At 39.0% G+C, this 23697-nt stretch overlaps 1 protein-coding gene across 15 annotated transcripts in view; it reads left to right on the top strand.

The window, feature by feature from the left end:
• Nrf1 (nuclear respiratory factor 1) overlaps nt 1-23697 on the top strand; it is a 139771-nt gene that overhangs the window by 88104 nt on the left and 27970 nt on the right. For 10 of the 15 annotated variants that reach the window (XM_058582842.1, XM_058582840.1, XM_058582841.1 and 7 more), the window contains 5 exons: nt 4562-4720; nt 5670-5861; nt 6459-6560; nt 10977-11146; nt 19492-19616. In XM_058582842.1, coding sequence (XP_058438825.1) covers nt 4562-4720; nt 5670-5861; nt 6459-6560; nt 10977-11146; nt 19492-19616 — 748 coding nt within the window. The remainder of the gene's footprint in view (nt 1-4561; nt 4721-5669; nt 5862-6458; nt 6561-10976; nt 11147-19491; nt 19617-23697) is intronic. The other 5 variants (XM_046455060.2, XM_058582848.1, XM_058582843.1 and 2 more) reach the window with 1 other exon arrangement.

Raw genomic sequence — 23697 nt, 5'->3', positions numbered from 1 at the left:
AATCTACCAGGCATGTTGGCACATGCCTGTATTCCCAGCTACTAAGGAGGCTGAGGCAGGAGGATTACAAGTTTGAGGCCAGCCTAAGCAATTTGGTAGGATACTATCAAAATAAAAAGGGCTGGGGATATACCTCAGTGGTAGAGCACCTGTGGGTTCAATTCCTGGTACTAAAACAGTAACCAAAAAAGGTCAAAGAATCCTCCATCCCCAAAACGCATAACTTGAAAAATTAAATTCTATAGTAAAAAATGCTTTTAACTCCTGTTTTAATACAGGGACAAATTTTGTATATTTGGTAATTGGTACTTGGAAAAGTTATGTCTGTCTCCAAATTAGAACTTGTAAGCTAGCAGATAATTTAACTCTGGTTCCTTTGTTTTACTTGTTGCGATTCTGCCTGAGGAAGTCACCTTCCCTTCATGCTGCTTCCATTTCTCCTGCCTTTCATATTAGCTTATTCTTAGAATTTTGAAACGTTTCTCATCCAGGAATTTATAGCATATAAAATGTTTTTGAGAAGTTTTCTAGTCTGTATTTTCTCTAATTACCCTCAAGTCACATTTTCTAAAATTTTCATTAGTAATGAACATTGTACATTTTTTAATGCTGAAGGATCCAGCAGAACAAGTCACCTAAACTACCTATGTATTGAGGGTAGGTTAGTGACAACTGTTTCCTTAATGCAAAGGACTGATTCACATGGTTAATTCGGTTCCTCCTTGGTTCTAGCATTCTTTCTTTCTTTTGTTTTATGGTGGAGGTAAGGATTGAACCATGGACCTTATGCATGCTAGGCAAACATTCAACTACTGAGCTACCGTCCCAATCCTTGATTCTAGCTTTTTTTTTTTTTTGGTAGTTGTAGATGGACAGAATGTCTTTATTTTGAAGTGATAGAAAGTGATAAAGTGCTTGCCTAGCATGCTCAAGGCCCTGGGTTTGAACCCTAATACTGCAAAAGAAAAAAAAATTGTGTTGAATTAGCATCATGATGTCTCTCAACCTTATATGTTTTGCATACAAAATTTGAAGAGTTGCTGTTTAAGATATCTTTTGGTTAAAAAAAAAAATAGAACATTTGTTTTCCTCTTCATAAAATTAGAAATATTAGTCAGTTGCCAAATAACTATGATCTACCTATGTGGAGGATAAATGGTGTCTAAAAGACTTAATATGTCAAGTTCTAAATTTTATGACAGAGTTATGAATGCCAGAGGAGTTGTTGAGGACAATGACATGACTGAAGTGATACTAAAACTGCTATTAATTCTGTGCACTATATCTACATATTTGTTATCATTGATCCTTGCAATTGACCCTGTATGTTTGTCAATATCATTACTATTTCACAGATGAGAACATTAAGATTTAGAAAGAGTTGGGATTCAGAGCCAACTCTCTTGAGTTTGTGCTGATAAAAAGAGCTGATTTGAAAATTTGTATATATCTCATGAAGAATGTAGGACTTGTTGGGCATTAAAAATTGAGTGTTGGCATTGGAAAAGTAGCATGAGGAAATAGTCCAGTAAAGGAGCAAATTAAAAGGCAAAGAAGCAGGAATGAGCTCAATAGCTCATAAGACAGTATGGATACTTGCCTAGAGGACCAGAGCTACTGTGGGAATGAGAGTAACGTGAGGCCATATTGTGGTGGGCAAGAGGAGCTGGACAGAGGGGTAGTTGCTAGTAGTTTAAAGCCATATGAAAATTTTTTTGAGTGTTGAATCTGTGTAGCATTAAGGAAAACTGTCTGTCAAGGATATGTAGAATGAGAGAAAGACATGGGAGAACTTGAGTTACACAAGAAAGTCAACTTTCTGGTTACATTATCCTTGGGGTAGGAATTGGGGAGTGAAGGTGAAACCAGAGAAAAAGGAATGGGCACCACAGACATTTCGAAAATGAAAGAATTGGACTTGCACTTGGCATCTAAGTGAGTATTAAAAATAAGATAACAATAAAGATAACCTTCAGGTTTTGAGCTTGGGTGGCTGGGGGAAGGGGGGTTTCTACTGGCAAAAACAGAGAAGTTGAGAAGACAAGTGGTTGGAGAAAAGGTAGAGTAGGGTTTAAGTGAGGAGGCATAGGCCTATATGTCAAGGAACCAGTGGGTTACCAAAATTCTGTGGAAAGCCTATTAGGAGGACCAAAGCAAGACTGAGTATGAAAGATCTCTATAGCCAGGTGTCAGAGTCACGAAGATCTTCAGAGCATAGAGAAGTAATGTGAGGGATCAGGAGCAGAGAGATCATCATATTAGAGAATGTATGGGCTCCACTTGTATTTGAGCAGGTTGTCAACCTTCTGTCCTCCACAACACATTCTTTCTGAAAACTTTAGAATTTTATTAATTTAGATTTAGTTATCCTTCACTTTTCATTTTCTCCAGACTCACCTAGGTATGATATAAAGGATTCTCCTTTTTGAAGCCTAGTAATAGGATTAAAATAAAGGGGAACTTTTAAAAATCTGTGGTATCAGTTTATTTAATTTATGCATTTGAGAAAGCTGTTCTTTTGTTTATGCAGAAATATAAGGACTAATCCTTTTTCTGCACTGAGTATCTAAAGCTAAAAAAGGAGCACTCCCAAGAAATCAGGATAGGGGAAAAATGACTTTGAGATGCACTTTCTTAAAATAACTGGGTAAATGACCTCATGAGCCAGCTGATAGCATGGGTTTGCAAATGGATACTTTTCTATTAGTCTGCTGCCCAATGCCGCAGAGCCAAATATATATGGAGTATATGATATCATGTCCTGTAGGCAGGAGACTATCTGGGAGGGAATGAAATGGCAAGCTCCGTAGAGGAATTTACAGTATAAATACTGCCCATTAGACCTGTCTTTATTAGATAAATATTACTGATTTGGTTCATGGTTCATCCCTATTACATAACAATTTGTGTCATGTTCTTAGTAAAATAATACCTGGTATTTGTTATAAGAACATGGAATAGTTAAATAAGATCTTCAATATTAAAGGCTACCATACTCCTCTCTCATTAATACTTAAGTATTTTTGTTCATTTGTTTGTTTATTTTTTGGTTTTATAGCTATAGCCAGGTCCTTGAGTCTGACTCATTGTTCAGAATGTCCTTTCTCTTTGGTTGTGTGCTGCAGAGATAGTGCAGACATGTCTTTGGAAGATGTAGGATGTTACTTCTCTGTGCAGTGCTATAGACCACCGGGTCAAAAGGGGAGCAGTAGGTCTTGGAGGAATTCTAAGCTCATAACTTGAGGAACTGCTTTTCTTGCCAAAACTCATTATCAATTATGAAGAATATTCACAAAGCAAACCCCCCTCCTCAGCACACACCCAGAGTGTGTTCAAAGTGCAAGAAATAAAGAAGAATGGCAGGACTGGGGTTGTGGCTCAGTGGTAGAGTGCTTGCCTAGGTATATGTGAGGCACTGGGTTCAATTCTCAGCACTACATATGAATAAATAAAGGCCCATTGGCAATTTTAAAAATATTTTTTAAAACAAATAAGAAGAAGAATGGTAGTTGTCTCTGTGGTTTAAAACCTGTTTGGTCTGAATTCAATTGTAAAATAAAGTCTTAATGGGTCTAGAGGTATAGCTTGGTGGTAAAGAAATTGCCTAGAATACACAAGACCCTGTGTTCAATCAATCCCCAGGGCCTGGGTTCATTCCTCAGCACTGAAAAAACAAAATTTTTAAAAATCTGATTGATGTCCATAATGTATTTAAAAATCATCCAAGCAACTGGGTGTGGTGACACACATATATGATCCCAAGGATTCAGAGACTGAGACAGGAGAATAGCAAAAGGAGGGCTGGCCTGTACAACTTAGCAAGACCCTGTCTTAAAATAAAAAATTAAAAGGGCTGGGAATGTAGCTCAATGATAGAGCACCTCTGGGTTCAATCCCCAGTACCACAAAAACAAAAGAAAGGAAAAAAAATCATGCAAGCTTCATTGTATCTATAGATAAGACTCACAGTGGCCTAGCTTTTTAGAAGAGTTTTAGGGTATTTTCCCCCCTTTATTAAGTAGAAAGTCTGTTTATTTTCATGTGTTTTATAATCAACTACCAAACTGAATTCTCTGATATTTGTAGTAGTTTTTCATTTGATTCTCTGGAGCGATTCAGTCATTTCATCTACAAATAATGATGATTTGATCTGCTCCTCACTTCTAACTCCTCTCGTATCTAATTGCGTTAATTACCAACTCCAGAACAATGTTTAAAACAGCTTGACTTGGACATCTTCAAGTACGTGGAAACTACAGAGGGAAATTAGCTGTAGTGCCAGTAGTATCCTAGGAGGCAAAAATCAAACTTGGGGGTAGATGTGCTAGTTCTTTTAGGAACAGGTCTACAAAAAGAAAAGGGGCCCTTTACCAGCAAATCTACACTTCTCCATCACCCATGAAACGTAGTAACCTGTGGAAAACAGGGTGTTCTCAGCACTAACATTAGAAATTATTTGGGACCTTGGAGGAAGGTTTCATAATCTTAGAATTTGTTAGGGGACATGGACATACCTGAGATGTCTTTCATGAATACTAATGATTACACTCTTCTCTTTCAGGCCCAGCTTCGGGCATTTATCCCAGAGATGCTCAAGTACTCCACAGGTCGGGGAAAGCCAGGCTGGGGGAAAGAAAGCTGCAAGCCTATCTGGTGGCCTGAAGATATCCCATGGGCAAATGTCCGGAGTGACGTCCGCACAGAAGAGCAAAAGCAGAGGGTGAGCATTCCTCAGCCTGAGTTACCCATTGCTTTTCCACTCTGAATTAATCACCTCAAATTTTGTCATTACTATTTCTAAAACGTCTAAAAACATTTGTGTAATAGACCTATCCCTCCCAAGAAGTTCACTGGTCACTGATTTTATAACATTGCTCATTTGTCATTTCTTCCCTATAAAAAGTCCAGGATGGGTCCATGAATTTATATTTTGTCTTCTTAGTTGCCTTTTGAAGCAGCTTTAATTTTATGAGGTGCTTGGGAAAACCCAAGAAACTTAAAGTGAAAATATTAATCACTTGAAGACATAGAAATATTAGTAAGAATCACTGTTGAAAAATACAAGTATGAATTAGAGAGAGATGAACTTTTCCAAGTGAGCCTACTAATAACAAAACTTTGAGAAGAAAGACTAAACTAGATAATAGATAACATCCCTATTTTTCTGCATTTTTTTAAATTTAACTTTGAAGTTTACTGAGAATCTTAATATATGATTCTTGACTAGAATAATGTTTCTTTGTCAGAAGTTTAATAAGAGTTTGGCCTTAGTTTGGAATAGGGTATAAAACCCAAAAGCTAAACTAGACTTTCACCAGGAAGGAAATCATTGGGAAACCTCCTTTAATATTTGGTGCTCAGTTTGCTTATTCCAGAATCAGTCTGTGGGAAATAATCCTAAAACAGTTTACTCTGCATAAGATTTGATTTGGGGCTGGGGATGTGGCTCAAGAGGTAGCGCGCTCGCCTGGCATGTGTGCGGCCCGGGTTCAATCCTCAGCACCACATACAAACAAAGATGTTGTGTCCGCCGAAAACAAAAATAAATAAATAAATATTTAAAAAAAAAAAAGATTTGATTTGGTTTGAAACATAAGCAGCTGCATTATTGGGTTTAGATACTATGGTACTTTGTGGTTTAATGTGCTTTTCTGGTCTTTTGGTGACAGGTTTCATGGACACAAGCACTAAGGACCATAGTTAAAAACTGTTACAAACAGCATGGGCGGGAGGATCTTTTATATGCTTTTGAAGATCAACAAACACAGGCTACTACCACACACAGTATAGCCCATCTTGTACCATCACAGACTGTAGTGCAGACCTTTAGCAACCCTGACGGCACTGTCTCACTCATCCAGGTGAGTAAACCTAATGGTTACCAGAGAGGTGGGTCACTGGACACCTTCCCCAGACTGCAGGAAGTTTTCTTGTGCAAACTCTTGTATAAGCTTCATACACCTCCCCTAGATCTCTCTCCTGGCTAAAATTGACTTTTAAACAGTATTTTAAATTGTTTTCATTTTACTCAGTTCAGAGCTATGAGTAGCTTTCCTGGACATTTCCAAAATAAAACCCTTGAAAGTGGCTTCTTTTTTACTGTTTCACTATCAGTGGCCAGGGAATATTCCTTCTGAATTACCTCTTCTGTGGCAAACCCAATTTATTGACAGGAGGGGAACTTCTAAATTTCAGGTTGGGATGAGAGTAAGAAACCAGTTGACTAGCTCTGGCCACTGATTAGACATGTAATAGCTCTTCTAATACTGATCTATTTGGTTGAAATAAATTTCTGAAACTCATATGAGTCTCTGAGAAATAGTTTAGTAGCTGATTTTACATCACAATTACATATGAATCATTATCTGCTGAATTTGGGGTTCAATGCATCTTAGTTCCTGAGGAGAGACAAGGCAGAGGGTCTAATCACTGATATCAGTTCCCGTGTTTTTCCTTAGGTTGGTACAGGGGCAACAGTGGCCACATTGGCTGATGCTTCAGAACTGCCAACCACAGTCACTGTTGCCCAAGTGAATTATTCTGCTGTGGCTGATGGAGAGGTAAGAAAGAGGATTCTGTCTATATCTGTTTAAATACCTAGATGACTAGGTGAGGGAGAGCTGAGGATTCAGAAGATGAAGAAGTAGCCTCTATGTCTATAACATTGTATTAAGTGTTTTTAACATCATGCTTTGACAATTTGGGGGGGTATCTTATGCTGTGTTTTTTTTTTTTTTTTTTTTAGTTGTAGTTGGACACAAAACCCTTATTTTATTTATTTATGTTTATGTGGTGCTGAGGATCCAACCCAGGGCCTCGTATGCGCTAAGCGAGCGCTCTACCATTGAGCCACAACCCCAGCCCTTATACTGTGTATTTTAATTGTAACAATTAAAATCCACAGGGGCTAAGGATATGACTCAGTGTTGACCGCTTGCCTGTAGGGTGCGTGAAGTCCTGGGTTCAATCCACAGCACCTCCAAAAAAAAAAAGTGAAAATTCATGGATCATTATGAACTGAACCTAGCTGTTAGAAACGTGTAATTTTGCATTTACAATATAGCATTTTATATAATACACAGTAAAAGAGATTGTCTCTTTAATACTTTCATGAGAAGGACCATTTGGGAGCCTGGTATGCCAAGAGTATGCAATAATCTATAGTTATGAAGAAATTAAAATTCTGTAGCTTTAAGCAAAATAAAATTAATTAGAGACAGGTACAAATTACATAGATATTTAGAATTGACTAAAGAAAGAATTTCAAAAAATATGAACATTGCTTATGGACATACATGTTGATTTTAAAATATACACTAACTGAGTGTGGTATTCCATTCCTGTAGTCACAGCTACTTGGGAAGCTGAGGCAGGAGGATTACTTGAACTTATGAGTTCCAGACCAACTTAGGCAACATGGTGAGAACCCTATCTCAAAAGACAAAAACAAAACAAAACAAATTGAGCTGTACCTCAGTGGTAGAGCACTTGTCTAGCATCTGTAAGGCCCTGAGTTTAATCCCTAATACTGAAAATAATAATAATAATAATAATAATAATAATAAATTAAATAAATAATTTTATGCTGATGGCATATGTAAAAATGCAAATGGTTTTAAGAATTTATTCCATTGTGTGATGGGACCAACAGTTGGTATTGGTGATATTAACAGCCATAGGTGTCAAAAAAATCAAAATAGAATATCCAGTGATAATGATCTATGATTCTGCTGGAAGAAGGAAAAAACACCAACGTTCAAAGACATTAGAGACATGAATTTTAAATGGAACTATCAGTACATATATTCATTTTGAAATTGCACAACTCATTTTAGTGAGTTTTTAATGAATGTCAGTTTAACTGAAATAGGGATAAGTTGGATAATAAGTAGAAAAATGTAAATAAATGAGTATATTCTCCATCCAGACACTCAGCAAACACTTTTGGCACCCTGTGCCAGGTGCAGGACAGTAAAGACTGTCCTTGCTGGTAAGGAGCACTAGGCAGGTGATAGGAAAAATCCATGCAGAACCATGGCAGTGAGCTAGATCAGGTGAGCCCAGGATGCTATGGAACTCAGAGGAGAGAGCCTAACTTTGAACCATAGGCTGATGGGTTTTCTCAGGAAATACTTCCTGGGGGGAGTAGAACCTGAGCTCAGACTAGGAGCATAACTAGAAAACAAAAGACTCAAGGATGGGAGTTGGGTTCATGTTGAAGGCAGCAACACATTCTATGCACTGCATTGTGAAAGCATGAAGAAGCCACAATTCAAAGGGCCCCAGTGCAGTGGATCTTTCAGGCATAGAAACTCATAGGCCTTCTCTGAATATCTTCTGTCTTCAAGCTTGTAGCCCTTTCTTTAGGTCATAGTGACATCTAGGCATAGACTATCATACACTGGCTCCCCCCAACAGATGGGAGCAGAGACAACAAGGGTTTAAGCAAAGTACTAAGACTCTAGGATAGGAAGTTCCAAAGAGATCGTAGCACAAAAGCTAATTTATTCCTCACCTGCCATATTTCTGATTAGAAAACTCCCATTTTCTCTCCACATTTTGCTGTCATCCCTGAAAATCTTGTGCCATATAATTTAACTTCTTTAAATTATGTTGTCTATGGCTACATCCTAAAACTATTTTACCACAATGCACTTGTAACTGAATGAGTCTATGCTGAATTGCTGCCACTGGAGAATGGAGATTTGGAAGTTGCCCCAGACCAAGCTCAGATAAGAGCAGCAGCAATAGGATCACTAAAAGAGAGGGCTGGATCAGGACAAAGGAAGACTTGTGTAAGGGCCATAGGTGACAGTGCTGCCAGCTTCAACAGCTATTTTTTTAAAAATATCTTTATTTTTATTTATTTATTTTTATGTGGTGCTGAGGATCAAACCCAGGGCCTCTCGTGTTCGAGGCAAGCGTTCTACCACTGAGCTACAACCCCAACCCTCAGCAGCTATTTTGATTGGAATCACGAACCATCTAAGAATTGACAATGTAGCTTGCCATCGAAAGTGGCATTATTGGTAACAATGCTCCTTAGAGAAATGAGATCAAAGTGATCCTACCTGGGGAAGCAAGAGTTTTTTAAGTTTCTGAGTAGGCAGCTTTGCAGCTCTAGGATATCTCTTCCTTTGTAGTGAGGAGCCATGAAGGCTTGCTGGCACAGCCATCTGCCCAAGAGAACCAAGAACACACACTAAGGAGCTAAGGAATGTCTCCTCTGGGAGGCTTTTGAGAAACATGCTGAGAAGCATTGTCCTAATCTTAGGATGTAATTTTATGATTCACAGGACCAAACCAGGTTATTTTAAACGTTTCTCCTAGAGCTATGGCACTTTCTATGGATCTAGCAATGTGAAGCAGGGACAACAAGAACCCTTTGAAGCACAGCTAACATCCTAAGGTCTAGGAGTTCAAGGAGGTTTTAGGCCTGAACTGATTTATCACCACCACCCCCATATCTTTGCCCTGCTCTTTTTTGGTTGGGAGGGTGTGTGTGATAATTAATCAACCAGTATTTATTGAGCCAAATGAATTAAAGTAACTAGATACTGATATCCAGAACAAGAAGTCTTTCCATAGAAGGTATGTTACTAAAATCAGTGGTTCTTAACCCAGAACCAGAAGGGACATTTTGACAGTATCTGGAGACATATCTGATTGTCATGACTGGTGAGGATACTGTTGGTAGAGTGCTTGCCTTGTTTGCACAAGGCCCTGGGTTCATCCCCAGCACCACACACAGACATACACACACACACTCACCAAAAAAAAAAAAAAAAAAAGATATTCCACAGCATTGTTGGTAATAGCAAAAGACTAGAACCTGAATGTCCATTAAAAAATGGCTGCTATGTCAGTCATGGTATTTCTGTGTAGTACAGTGCCCTGCAACCATTATTATGAATTCTGAATCATGAATGAATGAGGAAGTTTTCTGTGTTCTAAAGTGGAATCATTTCAGAGACGTATTGTTTGTGGGGGAAAAAAACAAGGTATAAAGGGTATGTAAAATAATCTGTCATTTTCATTTTTTAAAAAGAAGGAATAGGGGCTGGGCTTGGTGGCACACTCCTGTAATCCCAGTGACTTGGGAGGCCGGGGCAGGAGGATGAAGAGTTCAAAGCCCAGCCTCAGCAACTTAGCGAGACCCTGCCTTTAAAACAAAACATAAAAAGGGTTATGGATATGGCATAGTGATTAAGCACTCCTGGGTACAACCCCTGTATGTATGTATGTATGTATGTATAGATAAATAAACAAATAACCAAGAAGGAATAAGGGCTAGGGACGTAGCTCAGCACAGGAAGAAGGAAATAGATGTGTGTATATGAGAGAGAATGTGCTTGCATATAAAGAGAATACCTCTGCAAAGATACATAGGAAAACAAACAACAGTAATCAATGCCTAGAGTACTGGCATTTCCTCTGACACAGTTTGAATTTATCAAACACAGCATGATGTTTTGAAGTATATATACATTATGGGGTATAGTGAGAACACTTGAAATCTCTCTTAACAGTTTTCCAGAATTCAGTACAATGCTTTAAATAAAAATTTTGGTAACTACATTTATTGTCTATTTTTAAAAATTACCTTAATTTTTGAATAGATAATATTGATATGGTCCAAATTTTTAAAACAATATTTAAAAGTAAGCAGTGGAAAGTCTTGCTTTCTGTCACATATTCAACCCTGAGGAAGTATTCTCAGTGTGATCCTCCACATTGAGAATATGTATGTTTTCTAGAATTTCTTTATGCAAACTTCAAAAGAATTTAAATATTTATTCTGAAACCCCCCTTTTTATACAAAAGACAACATACTAAAAAACTCTGTACATAGTAGGTCCTTTGCTTTAAAAGTATATATTTGGCTTGAAAATAGCAATTTATTATAAAAATTACTTTTTAAACTCATAACTTTTTCATGGCTTTAATTTTTGATTGTCTTGTCCTTTCTGCCTCAGGTGGAACAAAATTGGGCCACATTGCAGGGAGGAGAAATGACCATCCAGACGACGCAAGCATCAGAGGCAACACAGGCGGTAGCGTCGTTGGCAGAGGCCGCAGTGGCAGCTTCACAGGAAATGCAACAGGGAGCTACTGTCACCATGGCACTCAACAGGTGGAGGCAGGGGTAGGGGAATAAGTGGGAATGGCAGGACTTTGTCTTTAAAGAGAAGCGCTATACCTCAGTTTGTCAGAATTGGCAGTTGGGCCTAACACTCTCAGCTCATAAGATACCATGGGTTGATTTCTAATAAGCCCTCACCAAAAACATTGAACTTTTTTTCTTCCGGAATGTTTAGGAAGGATACTATGGAATGAGACCCTAGTGAGAGGTGGTTTCTTCCTGAATTGTGTTGTTCCTTTCTTGGTTCTTTCTACTGGTTGTTGAAAGGAAAGATTATCCCTATATTAGTCTTCTTTTTCATTCTTGACAGAATTTTAATTTCAACAGATCCAGACATTTTAATTAATGGTTAAGCATATGGTCTTAGAGCCAAACTACATGGGTTTGAAGCCCAGCCCTGTCACCTACTAGCTGGTTGTCCTAGGAAAGTTTAATTGAACTCTCAGTGCCCAGGCTTTTCTCTTCTGTAAAATGAGGGTAATAACTGTACTTATGATAGTGTTATGAGAGAAGTTACTGCAAGTGAAATTCTCGGATGAGCGCCTGGCATGTAGTAAGGGCTGCAACTGTTGTCACTGTGGGCAGCTGCTATTAGTCTTACATAACCATTTAACTCTGCCATGCCAGCACTCTGCTAGATAAGGCTGAAAATAGGGTGATCCAGCACAGAATCTTTGCTCTTGACAAAATCATACTCTTATTGAAGAAACTGATTTCACTAAAACAATCACCTAGCCAATAGTATTAGACAGTAGTTCACTATTGAATTGGGTAGTACAGACTATGCACATTGTAAAATTCAGAGGGGGAGTCACCTCCCCAAAAATATAAAATCAGTCAAAATTTAGATTGGTTGGAACAGATGGAGAGCCTTGATGGGTTTGAATAAAAACAGTGCATTGTGTGAGGCTGTTCATGGTGGTAGTTGAGAAGAGGTCACGTAGATTTGATCCAGATCCCAGCTCCTCCACTTACTAGCCATAAGCTCTTGAGAAATTTCACCCCTGAGCCTTGTTTCCTTCTCATTGTTAAGAGGATAATATTCATCAAATAGATTCAATGATTCAATGATATGATATATATAAAACTTTCATCAGGGTGTCCAACTCATTAGCACTTAGGAATTAATACCTATTGACATTTAAAATGTATTTTAAGATTTGTTTAGAATTGTTTATGGTGATTAGAAGATCAGTTAGGAAGAGGCAGTCTAAGTGTGCCTTATTAAATCTGGAAAACTAAAATAGTAAGAATGGGACTGCATTGAATTGCAATGCAGTAATGGCCAGGTGAATCAGGAATAAGACTGAAATACACACACACACACACACACACACATATTCATATTCTCTCTCTCTCTCTCTCTCTCTCTCTCTCTCTCCCTCCCCCTGTCTCCCCCTCTCTCTCTCTCTCTCCCTCTCCCCCCACTCTCTCAGTGTTACCCGTGAGTCTCTCAGTGACCTGGAATTGAAGCTTTTTTCTCAGCCCATTGAACCATGTCACTCTTCAGGAACATGAAAGTCTTCTTTGGTTCCTTAGACATTGGCTCAGTCTTACTCCTTCCTTTAAAAGAGTTCACCCAGATAAACTTCCTGAAAGGCACAGCCAGAGTGAGAACCATCCTCCCCAGTAACCCTTCACTGCAACTTCTGGTCTAACAGGCAGCATTAAAGACCAGCAAAACCTGAGCCTTCCACTCACACCCTGGATATTCCAGTGAAGTGTAGCGTCCTGGGAACTCTGTATTCATAGTGGAAAATCTGAGGCATGTTCTGGCTCCCTTTGCTGTGAGGACTAGAGCTTATTTCTAAAGGCTAAAGGGGGGGGTAATGGTATCCCCTGAGGGCTTGTTAACAAACTAGGATGCAGCTGAGGTGGCTACAATGTTTACTCCAAAGGAAGGAGAATGTGGTTCACTGTGGCATGAAGGAGGAGTAAAGAGATGTTGAAATCTGTTTGCAATCAGATAGTCCAATGCCCCAGTGAGTCTAGGGGGCTGCAGGGGTGAAGAAACCAAACCTGGCAGCAAACACTATAACCCATGGTCTAATGTCTTAGGATGGTTGGATTTAAGGCAGGCTCTTGGTGATTGTTTCTCTGTGGATGAGACACAGTGGAATCCTTTAGGCTCTGCACTTGTAGCCTCTCCATAGTTTGTTGTTGGAAGTCATCTTAGTGAAAAAACACACAGAGAAATCTGGTCTTTGTTCCTATGGTTACAAAGTGATTTCATAATCTGCCCCCTTCCAGCCTGTCTCAGTTTCAGGTGCAGATGGAATAAGCATGGTTCTCTAATAACCACCTGCACCTCTGCTGCACTGTAAACAGCAGATGCGGGCACAGAGTTAGAAGGGGGAGGCAAGCTGCATGTAATGGCAGGTGGCAGACTAAGAAGGCAGAAGGACTCCTTCATCCATTAGAGGGGAAGGGGATCAGGACAGAGGCAGGACAGACCTGTTTTTCAACCATGTGTTGAAATAGTTTTGTGTAGCAAGTCAGAACAAGGGCCTAGGGCTCCACAGCTGCAGCCCACCCTGGCTTCATCACAATCCAAAGGGGCTGTGGAAAAATTATCGCGAAAACTGAAGACTAAGTTAATTTAAAATTTCAAAATAAAGAATAAAATAGCACTTTTAGGAAGGAGGTAGGGAGGGAATCAAGGTAAACAAATGAAAAGCAAAACATCACAGCCCAAACAACCAGAGAAGAAAGAAGTGATATCTTTTAATTATTGCCATACGGTGGTAAATTTGAAGTTTCATTACTTCGCATAGCTATCCGAGACTTATGAGTTGCGTCCGCCTTCCTCTTCCTCCTCTTCCTGTTCCCCTTCCACTTCTTTTTGTGTATGGGTGTGCACACTGGGGATTGAACCCAGAAGCATTCTACCTCTAAGCTCCATCCTTCCAGCCGTTTCTAAAATACTATGGGTTGGGGACGGTACTGGGAATTGAACTCAGGGGCACTCAACCACTGAGCCATCCTCAGCCCTATTTTGTATTTTATTTAGAGGCAAGGTCTCATTGAATTGCTTAGCGCCTTGATTTTGCTAAGGCTGACTTTGAACTCCTGTCTCAGCCTCCTGAACTGCTGGGATTACAGACATGCACCACTGCACCTGGCTCTAAAATATTGTTTTGAAACGGGGTCTAACTAAGTTGCCCAGACTGACCTCAAACTTGTGGTACTCCTTCCTCTTCAATCTCCTGAGTAGCAGGGATTACAGATGTGTACCACCACACCTGATTTATAATCCCCCTTAAACAGGACTTCCTGCATAGTCAATTCTTGTGTATGACCAATTTAGCCCTTGCACGTAGAGATTCATGATATGGATTCATAGACCAGCCTACATTACCCCAGTAGACATGATGTTAATACTGAGAGAGTATTTATTGTGTGTCTACTGTGCATAGTGCTGAGACTCAGGGTTGTAGGGAAACAGATGTTTAGATCACTTTCACTTCTCAAGGAATTTAGAACTTGCCTTTCTTTAGCTATAGAGATGTGACTTAATAAAAAAATGAACTATATTTTTAAATAAAAATTTACTCTTTTATTTTGGATTGATACATAAAAATTGTACTTATCTATGGGGTACTCTATGATATTTTAATACATGTGTACACTCTTTGTTAAGATGAAAATATTGACTTAAAGTTAGAGACATTATTAAAATATGGCTTTACCATATAGACTGATAGTAATCCATAAAATGGAATGGATAGTATAGATCACAAATTCTTTCTGGAAACAGTGGGCAAAGACTACATAACTGCTTTTCTTTCCTGTAGATAAAGGTTGGAAACTTAAAAAGATGATGGAGCCAGGCCTGATGGCACACACCTGTGATTCCAGTCACTTTGGAGGCCGAGGCAGGAGGATTGCAAGTTCAAGTCCAGCCTTGGCAACTTAGTGAGACCTTGTCTCGAAATAAAAGGGCTGAAGATATAGCTCAGAGTTAGAGTGCTGGCCTGGCCCTGGGTTCAATCCCAGTGCCTAGGGATAAAAAAAAAGAAAGAAAGAAAGAAAATGACTTTTGTCTAAAACCTGTAAAGTGGTAGCTTAAGGAAATATTAATCTCTGTTCACCTTTAAGTAAAGGTAATCTTTTTCTCCTACTTATGTTTGATCATTTCCCATTAGATCTAGTATAAATGAGTAGAACCAATATGGAAATGATAGGCCTGCTAACCACGAGAAGTCATTGCTGTCTTTATGTCCTATGCTTTTTCTCTGGCTCCTGACCAGGGGAATAACTAACTTCACCCACCTGTCAGTGCATCACCCCCATCAGACCACTCATCCTTAGTCATCACAAATTGTTTTTGGTTATTGCTGGGTTTTTATTTTTTTTTTATATTTGTTTGATTGTTTTGTTGCTGGTTTTAAATCTTCTTCTTCCATACCATATTTTAGAAAGAATTAAAGAAAATAACTTCAAATACATAGAGCTTTAGGAAGACTAAAGGGCATGCTTAGATACAGACATGCCGAGTCAGGCCTGGGAGCTGCCTCCCTTCACTGCCCCTGCCTCGCCCTGCAGCATGTGTCTAGGTTGGATACTTTCCACTTTCCATAAAGTCTCAGGTCAGAATTGTTTTTGTTTTTGCAGTACTAGGAATTAAACCCAGGGCTAAGCTCCATCCCTAGCCCTGTTTTGTTTTGTTTTATTTTGAGACAGGATCTCATTAAGTTGATGAGGCTGGCCTCGAATTTGCCATCCTCCATGCCTCAGCCTCCAGAGTACCTGGGATTATAGGTATGGGCCACTGTATCCAGTCTGAATGTAAATACTTTTATCATTAAGGCATGATAACTAAGTAATATGAAATTGACTAGTAATATTATTTATTGATTAAAGTTTCTTTAAAAAAATATTTAGGACTGGGAATGTATCTCAGTTGGTAGAGTGCTTCCCTTGCATGTACAAGGCCCTGGATTCAATTCCCAGTACCTCAAAACAAAACATTTTTTAAAACTATGTGAGGGCTGGGGGTATAGCTCAGTGGTAGCATGTTTGCCTTAGCATATGCAAGACCTTAGGTTCAATCCCCACTACTGGTGGGGGGAGAGGAGGTCTGGCTGGTCATGGTGGTACTGGTCTGTAATCCCAGCTACTAGGATGGCTGAATCAGGAGGATCACAAGTTTGAGACCAGCCTGGGCAACTTAATGAGACCTTGTTGCAAAATTTGAAAAACTAAAAAGGACTAGAGATATAGCTCAGTGGTGGAGTTCCCCTGAGTTCAATCCCCAATACAATACAATAAATAAATAACTGTATTGCAGTATGATCCTGATTATCTGATTAACATTTAAGATTAGAAAAAATAATTGCCATCTGAGATTTAAACTTTTCTACTTACTAAAATGTTCCCAATTTTTGCATATGTATTGCTTTATTGTCAGAAAAAAAATTAACTCTTAAATAGAGACATAAAAATTAAAAAGGAAGGGCTGGAGTTGTAACTCATGATAGAGCACTTGCCTAGCATGTGTGAGGCACTGGATTTGATCCTCAGCACTACATAAAGATAAATAAATAAACTATTGTGTCAATCTACAACTAAAAATATTTTTAAAAAGAAAAAAGAAAGGCCTTTCTTTTTTTTTTAAAATTTTTAGTTGTAAGTTAGTAAGGAGAGAATTTTCTACTTAGAATTTTTTCTGCCCACTGAGTTTCTTTTACTGCTCCCTAGAATCCTGAAGTAACCAAGAAGTCCTTCTAAGGGGAATTACTATGTCTGTTACCTTATTTCTCTGCTGAGTTTCTTAGGATAAAGAGAGACAGTGAATTTTGTGCTTTGCACAGTCATAACATGTTTGCACCAACAAAACCCTGTCCACTCACACCCCCCACCTAGAGCCTGTGACTGCAAGATGCTTGCCTCTATGACAGGAAAGCCTATAACTTCAGAGTAAAGCTGAGTCCTCTGGTTTATTTGGGAATCAAACCAGGTCTTGGCCCACCTCTGCAAAACTAAATAATACCACCTTTTCTGCTACATGCCCACTTCTGATATTCCCTCAGTAACTGCAAATTGATACTTTCTATTTTACTATGAAGAATACTGAATTTATGTTTTTTTCACATTTTAACATCTCTGATATTTGTGAGGATTTTTTTAATAATTTTATTTTTTTTATTCTGATTTGTTATATATGATAGCAGAATGCACTACAATTCATATTACACATAGAGCACATTTTTTCATATCTCTGGTTGTATACAAAGTATGTTCACACCATTCATGTCTTCATACATGTACTTAGGGAAATGATGTCCATCTCATTCCCCATCTTTTTTACGCCCCTTACCTCCCTTTCGCCCTGTCTAGAGTTCATCTAATCTTCACATGCTTCCCCTCCCAACCCCACTATGAATCAGCCTCCTTATATCAGAGAAAACATTCAGCATTTGGTTTTTTGGGATTGGCTAACTTCACTTAGCATTATCTTCTCTAGCTCCATCTACATACCTGCAAATGCCATTAACATCTCTGATATTTGGTTAACAAATTTTAATCTTATAATTTCCCCCAATTTTTCTTTTATTCTTTACTGGCACATAAAATAATAGTACATCTTATAGTTTGTAGCATCATAGAATCAAGAAAAGTGTATACTTATGCTCATAGTTAAAGCATACAACAAGGAAATGAAAGAAAAATGAGAAATAGGATATAAACTGCTAAAATACTGCTCCATCTAAACAGATGGTTAATGTCTTTCTATTCTACACAGGGTTTGCTTTACAATGAAAGGGAGTTTATTATTTCCTTGTATTTACAGAGGCAAGAAACTTAGGCATATAGTGATAGTTTTAAGCCTTCATTTTTAGCCCTATCTATATATACAGAGAGGCAAAAAGAAGAGTTGGACTTTTCAGGGTATCAGTCACCATTTATTGTATTAAAAAACATGAAGAGAGGGGCTGGGATTGTGGTTCAGCGGTAGAGCGTTCGCCTAGCACGTGCGAAGCCCTGGGTTCGATCCTCCTCAGCACCACATAAAAATAAAATAAAGATATTATGTCCAACTACAACTAAAAAAAAAAAAAAAAGCTGGGGCTGTAGCTCCGTGGCAGAGCACTTGCTTAGCATGCGTGGGGCATTGGGTTTGATCCTCAGCACCACATAAAAATAAACAAATAAAATAAAGGTATTCTGTCCATACACAACTACAAAAAAAATTAAAAAATTAAAAAAAAAGGCATGGAGAGCCAGGTGCAGTGGCACAACTAGGGAGGCTAAGGCAGGAGGATCACAAGTTCAAAGCCAGCCTCAGCAACTTAGTGAGGCCCTAGGTAACAGCAAGACTCTCAAAATAAAAAAGAAAAAGAACTTGGGATGTGGCTCTGGTTAAATGTCCCTGGGTTCAATCCCTGGTACCAAAAAATAAATAAAAGGCATGGAAAACTGGGTGCAGTGGCATACCTCTGTAATCCCAGTGACTCAAGAGGCTGAGGCGGGAGGATTAAAGGTTCAAATTCAGCCTCAGCAATTTAATGAGACCCTATCTCCAAGTAAAAACTAACCAGAGCTAGGGATGTTGCTCAGTGGTTAAGCGCCCCTGAGTTCAATCCCCAGTACCTAATAATAATAATAATAATAATAATAATAATAAATAAGTGAAATGAATGGATATAGCCAGGCAGTATAGCACACACCTGTAATGCAGCTACCCCTGAGGTTGAGGCAGAAGGATTGCAAGTTCAAGGCCAGCCTTAGTGAGACTCATCTCAAAAATAAAAAGGCTGGAGATACAGCTCACTGGTAGAGCACTTGCCTACCTTGTGCAAGGCCCTGGCTTCAATTTTCAGCTTTAAAAAAAAAAAAGTATAGATATAAACTAAATTGTTTTTATTTAGTTAAATAGCAAGTTCAGGTTGCTGATTCTTCATATTATCTTCCATTCTTGGCTTAAAAGATAGTGTCAGTTGGTCAGCCCTGTGTTACCATAAAGAGGAAGAGAAAACCTGTGATTGCCAATCAAAATGGCTTTTGCATTGTGAATATGGATCACACCTTCCATTATAGCTTTCAAGCACTCAGTTGATATTGATAAGAAGAGACACATAATGAACATCTTCTGTCCTCAAAAACTCATTACCTGGGTTAAAAGAAAATTTCAAATTAGTTTTATAAATATATGGCTTGAGATTTTTCTAGCTTTTTATTATCATTTTAGAATTACTCCTGGCTCTGTCTGTTGCTCTGACTGGCGTCAAAGATTTTCTAGTAGGCTTGCAGCCATGAAGTCAGTAGAAAGATCCACAGTTTGTCTTGCTGCGGTGCTGTACCTTTATCTACTTGCATATCCCTCTCTCCTGTTTCTGTACCCACAGTGAAGCTGCCGCTCATGCTGTCGCCACCCTGGCTGAAGCCACCTTACAAGGCGGGGGACAGATCGTCCTGTCTGGGGAAACCGCAGCAGCCGTTGGAGCACTTACTGGAGTCCAAGATGCTAATGGTAAGAGAGCATAAATATTTTATTGAATTTCTTCCCTGTTTCCACTTAAATCTTCGTGACATGACTGATAACAAACCCTTCAGAAGGAGGTTGAGCTTGGTTTAATTTTTTCTTTATGGGTAGGTATTCAATGCCTAGGAAAATTCTGGGAGCTCCTAATTCCTTTACAAGTAAGAGACTTGGGATTTCCTGAAGGAAAACACCATGGTAATGGCTACCTATTTGAATTGTGTATTTAAAAGTGACTATTTTGCTGTGACAAGACTTGCTGGGAGGCACTTTAGAATTTGCTGTGGGGTACATTTTGTCCTTTACTCTCCTGTTGAGTAAAGGACAGTGTACTTTACTGCAGCAGAGACTCTCCCGTGGGCAGGTGGAATGTTCTGACTCCCTCCAGAAAGGCGCCATCATTTCACCTGCCCCAGGGTCAGGCAGCAGGCTGTGACAAAGGCATTTTTCTGGTTGGTACTATGGGTTCTGCTTCCTGTTATATGTGGCTTCACTAAGGACATCTGGATTTAGCCAGTAACATGCCACCACCCTGCCCTTCTTTCCCAGCTCTTTGTCTTACTGGATATTGGTGAATATCCTGAATAAACAAAAAGGACAAAGTTCATAGAACTATGGTGGCAAAAACTTACAACTCCGATCCAGCTCTTTGGATCCACTTCAGCAGGCTCTGGGAGTCAGTGGCCAAGACTTGGGCTGCCCAGAGAAGTGCCTCAGAAGTCTGGATCAAAGAGGAGGACCAGCCCCAATCTGTGAGACTCTGTGCTTGTTTCTTAAACTTTAAAAGTATATAATTAAGCAGGAAATTAAGTACTCTTTGGTTTGGGGAAAATTGCTGCTTTACATCCTGGAAATGAAATAGATAAATAATATACTTTTATTTAGGCAGAAAGTTCCTTAACGTCATTAGAGGCCGACAGAGAAGTTCCTGGCCCCTTTTTGATGGTGGGTTCCTAAGATCTGAATACCCCATTAGTTGTTGGGAAAGTCTTTGAAGAAAGACAATATATCTTCCTTTGGAACTGGGAAGATATAAAGTACTCTGTCTCCCTATAGAAGAAAAACATAGGAAGTACAGGGCATTTATGGCTTCTGAGAATCATTTTGGGAAGAAAATCCAATACTACAACTACAACTTTCTTTTTCCAGGGGCCTAGGTACTTTCTTGAACTGACCTAAATGGGGCTGATCTTAGCCACAATACTGCAAGATAAAGTGTTCAGAATGAAATAGACCTTAGATGGAATTAAGGGAACATTCCTCTGTAGCTAGAATCCTACACCTATATTCTTGCTTTTTTTGTACCTCATCTGAGTCCTAATCTACCCTGAATAAAGGTAGGACAACTAGCTGTGTGCATCCTTCTGAAGTTGTTGCTATTCACAATAGAACTGTTAAAAACACTTCCCTGTGTGGGCTTGGTAAGAGACTTTGTTACCCATTTAATGGACTTGACCCGTCTGGGAGACAACAGACTGCTTTATAGTTCTGGCTGATCCCCAGCCTCACCCTTTCAGATGTATAAATTCATGGTTAAGTCTAAGGACCCTCTGGGGTTCCAGCCAAGTACACCTGTTCAACCATACAATGAGATTGAACCACACTTATTACCATTGATTACTGGAAGCTGCCTCTTTTCAGTAGCATTGGGTTATGTGAATCTGTAGGTGTTGATTTCGTGTTGTTGCCTGAATTTATAAGAGAAAATTCTGGTCTACATGCTAAATGCCAGTAGAAATTCCATTTAGGCATGGTAGCACATGCCTGAAGTCCCAGCTACTCAGGAGGCAACAGAGTGAGACCCCCTCAACCCCCCAAAAAAGGCCAGTAGTTCCCCTGAAGCAGGCTATACTGTTTGTGACTGCCAGCACTCGCCGAACTTGAACCTTAAGAGTTGGACTTATCCCTTTCTCAACATAGCTTCTCTGAATTAAATCAGATTGCTACCTCCTGCTTTACCCCAGCAGTGTCAGGCAAAGGCCAATAATTTTATAAACCCGTGTGAATCCAGAGAATTAATACAATGTTGGAGATAAGCCAGATAATTCTGATAACTCCTTCTGTCTTCTAACATTTTCACCCAGAGTGCCACAGTATTTTCTCTAGAACTAGAATCGTTTTTTCTACTTAATTTGTTATCTGGCTATCATTTTTTTCATATTGTGTCCTGTTGCCCATCTTTGTCACTTCTGTAATGACAAACTTATGAAATCTGTCCATAAGGTTTTTTTCTTATTAGGAAGAATGAGATGATGAAAGAACAAGGTACTAATTGTAGACATAGAACTTAGAAAAAGACATGCCTAGAAAAAATACACCACAGATTCTAGAGTATGGTTAAATAACAAACTAATTAGCAGATGACTCTTAAGAGCAATATGAGTATGATTTGGACCTGAAGCAGAAAGAGTTTGTGGGATACAACTAGGAGCAATGGAGGACAAGTGCATGGGGAGCTTGATAGAGTCCCATAACCAGAGAATGGTGGGTGAGGGTATGAAATTGTATCCTATAGTGTAGCATTAAAAGAATATGACTCTTAGCATGGGAGAGGGCCTGGGTTTGATCCCCAGTACCACAAAAATAAAATAACTCATGGCAGATGTTTAAACTTCTGGTACCAAGGCAAACCTGACAAAAACTATACTCTGTATCTGAAGACACCCTTTTTTCTGGACACCAGCCTCACTCCAACACTGAAGAAACTACTTAACTCAAGCACTAACATTACTTCATTTCATTTACGTTCTTTGTCTTTTTCAATAGAGATAAATAAGTCTTTTGGTGTCTTAGGATGGCGTTTCTAGGCTAGGTTTGGTTCAGTTTAAAGATTTTCACAGGTGTCTTTTCTTTGAGATAGAGATCAAATTGCCAGAGACTAGGAAAGACCCCTGTATGGGTTCCTTCCTTTACTTCTTTATTTTTTTAACATAATTTCCTCCATATTTTTCTTCCCTTAACATGCCTTAATATAAGAGGTTAGACTCTTTAGCCTGTTCATCCCCTTTCACTCTACCATCCTCTCTTCAGGGACTCACAACCAACAAATATAGGTGTTCACTGTGGGGGCCTTTCACCACTCACCCAGACTGGGCCACCCACTGTGAGCATGCCTCAGAGAACAGGCCTGTAGACCTATTCTCCTTCTTATTGCAGCAAAAATAAATGTAAGAATTATATATGTACTTGGTCACTTCAGAAAGCCACTCTTATGTCTGAGATCTTATTGCAGATTCATCCAACTATCTTTTCTTCCCAAAAATGAGATGGGGCAAGGGGCTGGGGATGTAGCTCAGTGGTAAAGTGCTTGCCTCGCATGTGTGAGGCACTGGGTTTGATCCTCAGCATCACATAAAAATAAAGAAAGATACTGTGTGTTCACTTACAACTAAATAAATATTTAAAAAAAAAAACAGAGATTAGAATCAACATTATTAAAAAAAAAAATGGGGTAAAAGATGACCAAAGTTCATAAGTAATCAAGTCTCTTACCAAAGCTGCTAAAAAAGTCTCAGCATTTTCTAAAGTAGCTGATATTCTTTCTTATGATGCTATAAGAAAAAAGAAGGGACATGGACAGCATTTGCTTTGGACTTTTTATTTTTTGGTATTGATTATAAAAATCATTCATAATTTCACCTGACAGAATGCTTTTGTTTTGTTTTGTTGGTACTGGAGATTGAACTCGGGCACTCAACCACTGAGCCATCTCTCCAGCCCTATTTAGAGACAGGGTCTCACTGAGTTGCTTAGTGCCTGGCCATTGCTGAGGCTGGCTTTGATCTCTCTGGCCTTTAGCCTCAGCCTCTGTGCTACTGGGATTACAGGCAAGCACCACTGTACCTGGCTTGTTTTATTCTTAATTTTTATTTATTTGTTTATTTATTTTTTAGTTGTAGTTGGACACAATACCTTTATTTTATTTATTTATTTTTATGTGGTGCTGAGGCAATTTATATTGGAAAAACTCTTTACATGTTAAGGTTGTAACTTTTATGGTGCATGTTACAAATGAGTTTTCCCAGATGTGTGTTTGTGTGTGTATGTGTGTGTGTGTGTGTGTGTGTTGTTG

This window comes from Marmota monax, unplaced genomic scaffold (assembly GCF_021218885.2).
Source record: "Marmota monax isolate L192 unplaced genomic scaffold, Marmota_monax_Labrador192_F-V1.1 WCK01_AAM20220418_F8-fsc00131, whole genome shotgun sequence".
Taxonomy (NCBI): domain Eukaryota; kingdom Metazoa; phylum Chordata; class Mammalia; order Rodentia; family Sciuridae; genus Marmota; species Marmota monax.
The sequence above is the reverse complement of the archived record's forward strand: the minus strand, read 5'-3'. Positions and strand labels throughout refer to the sequence as shown.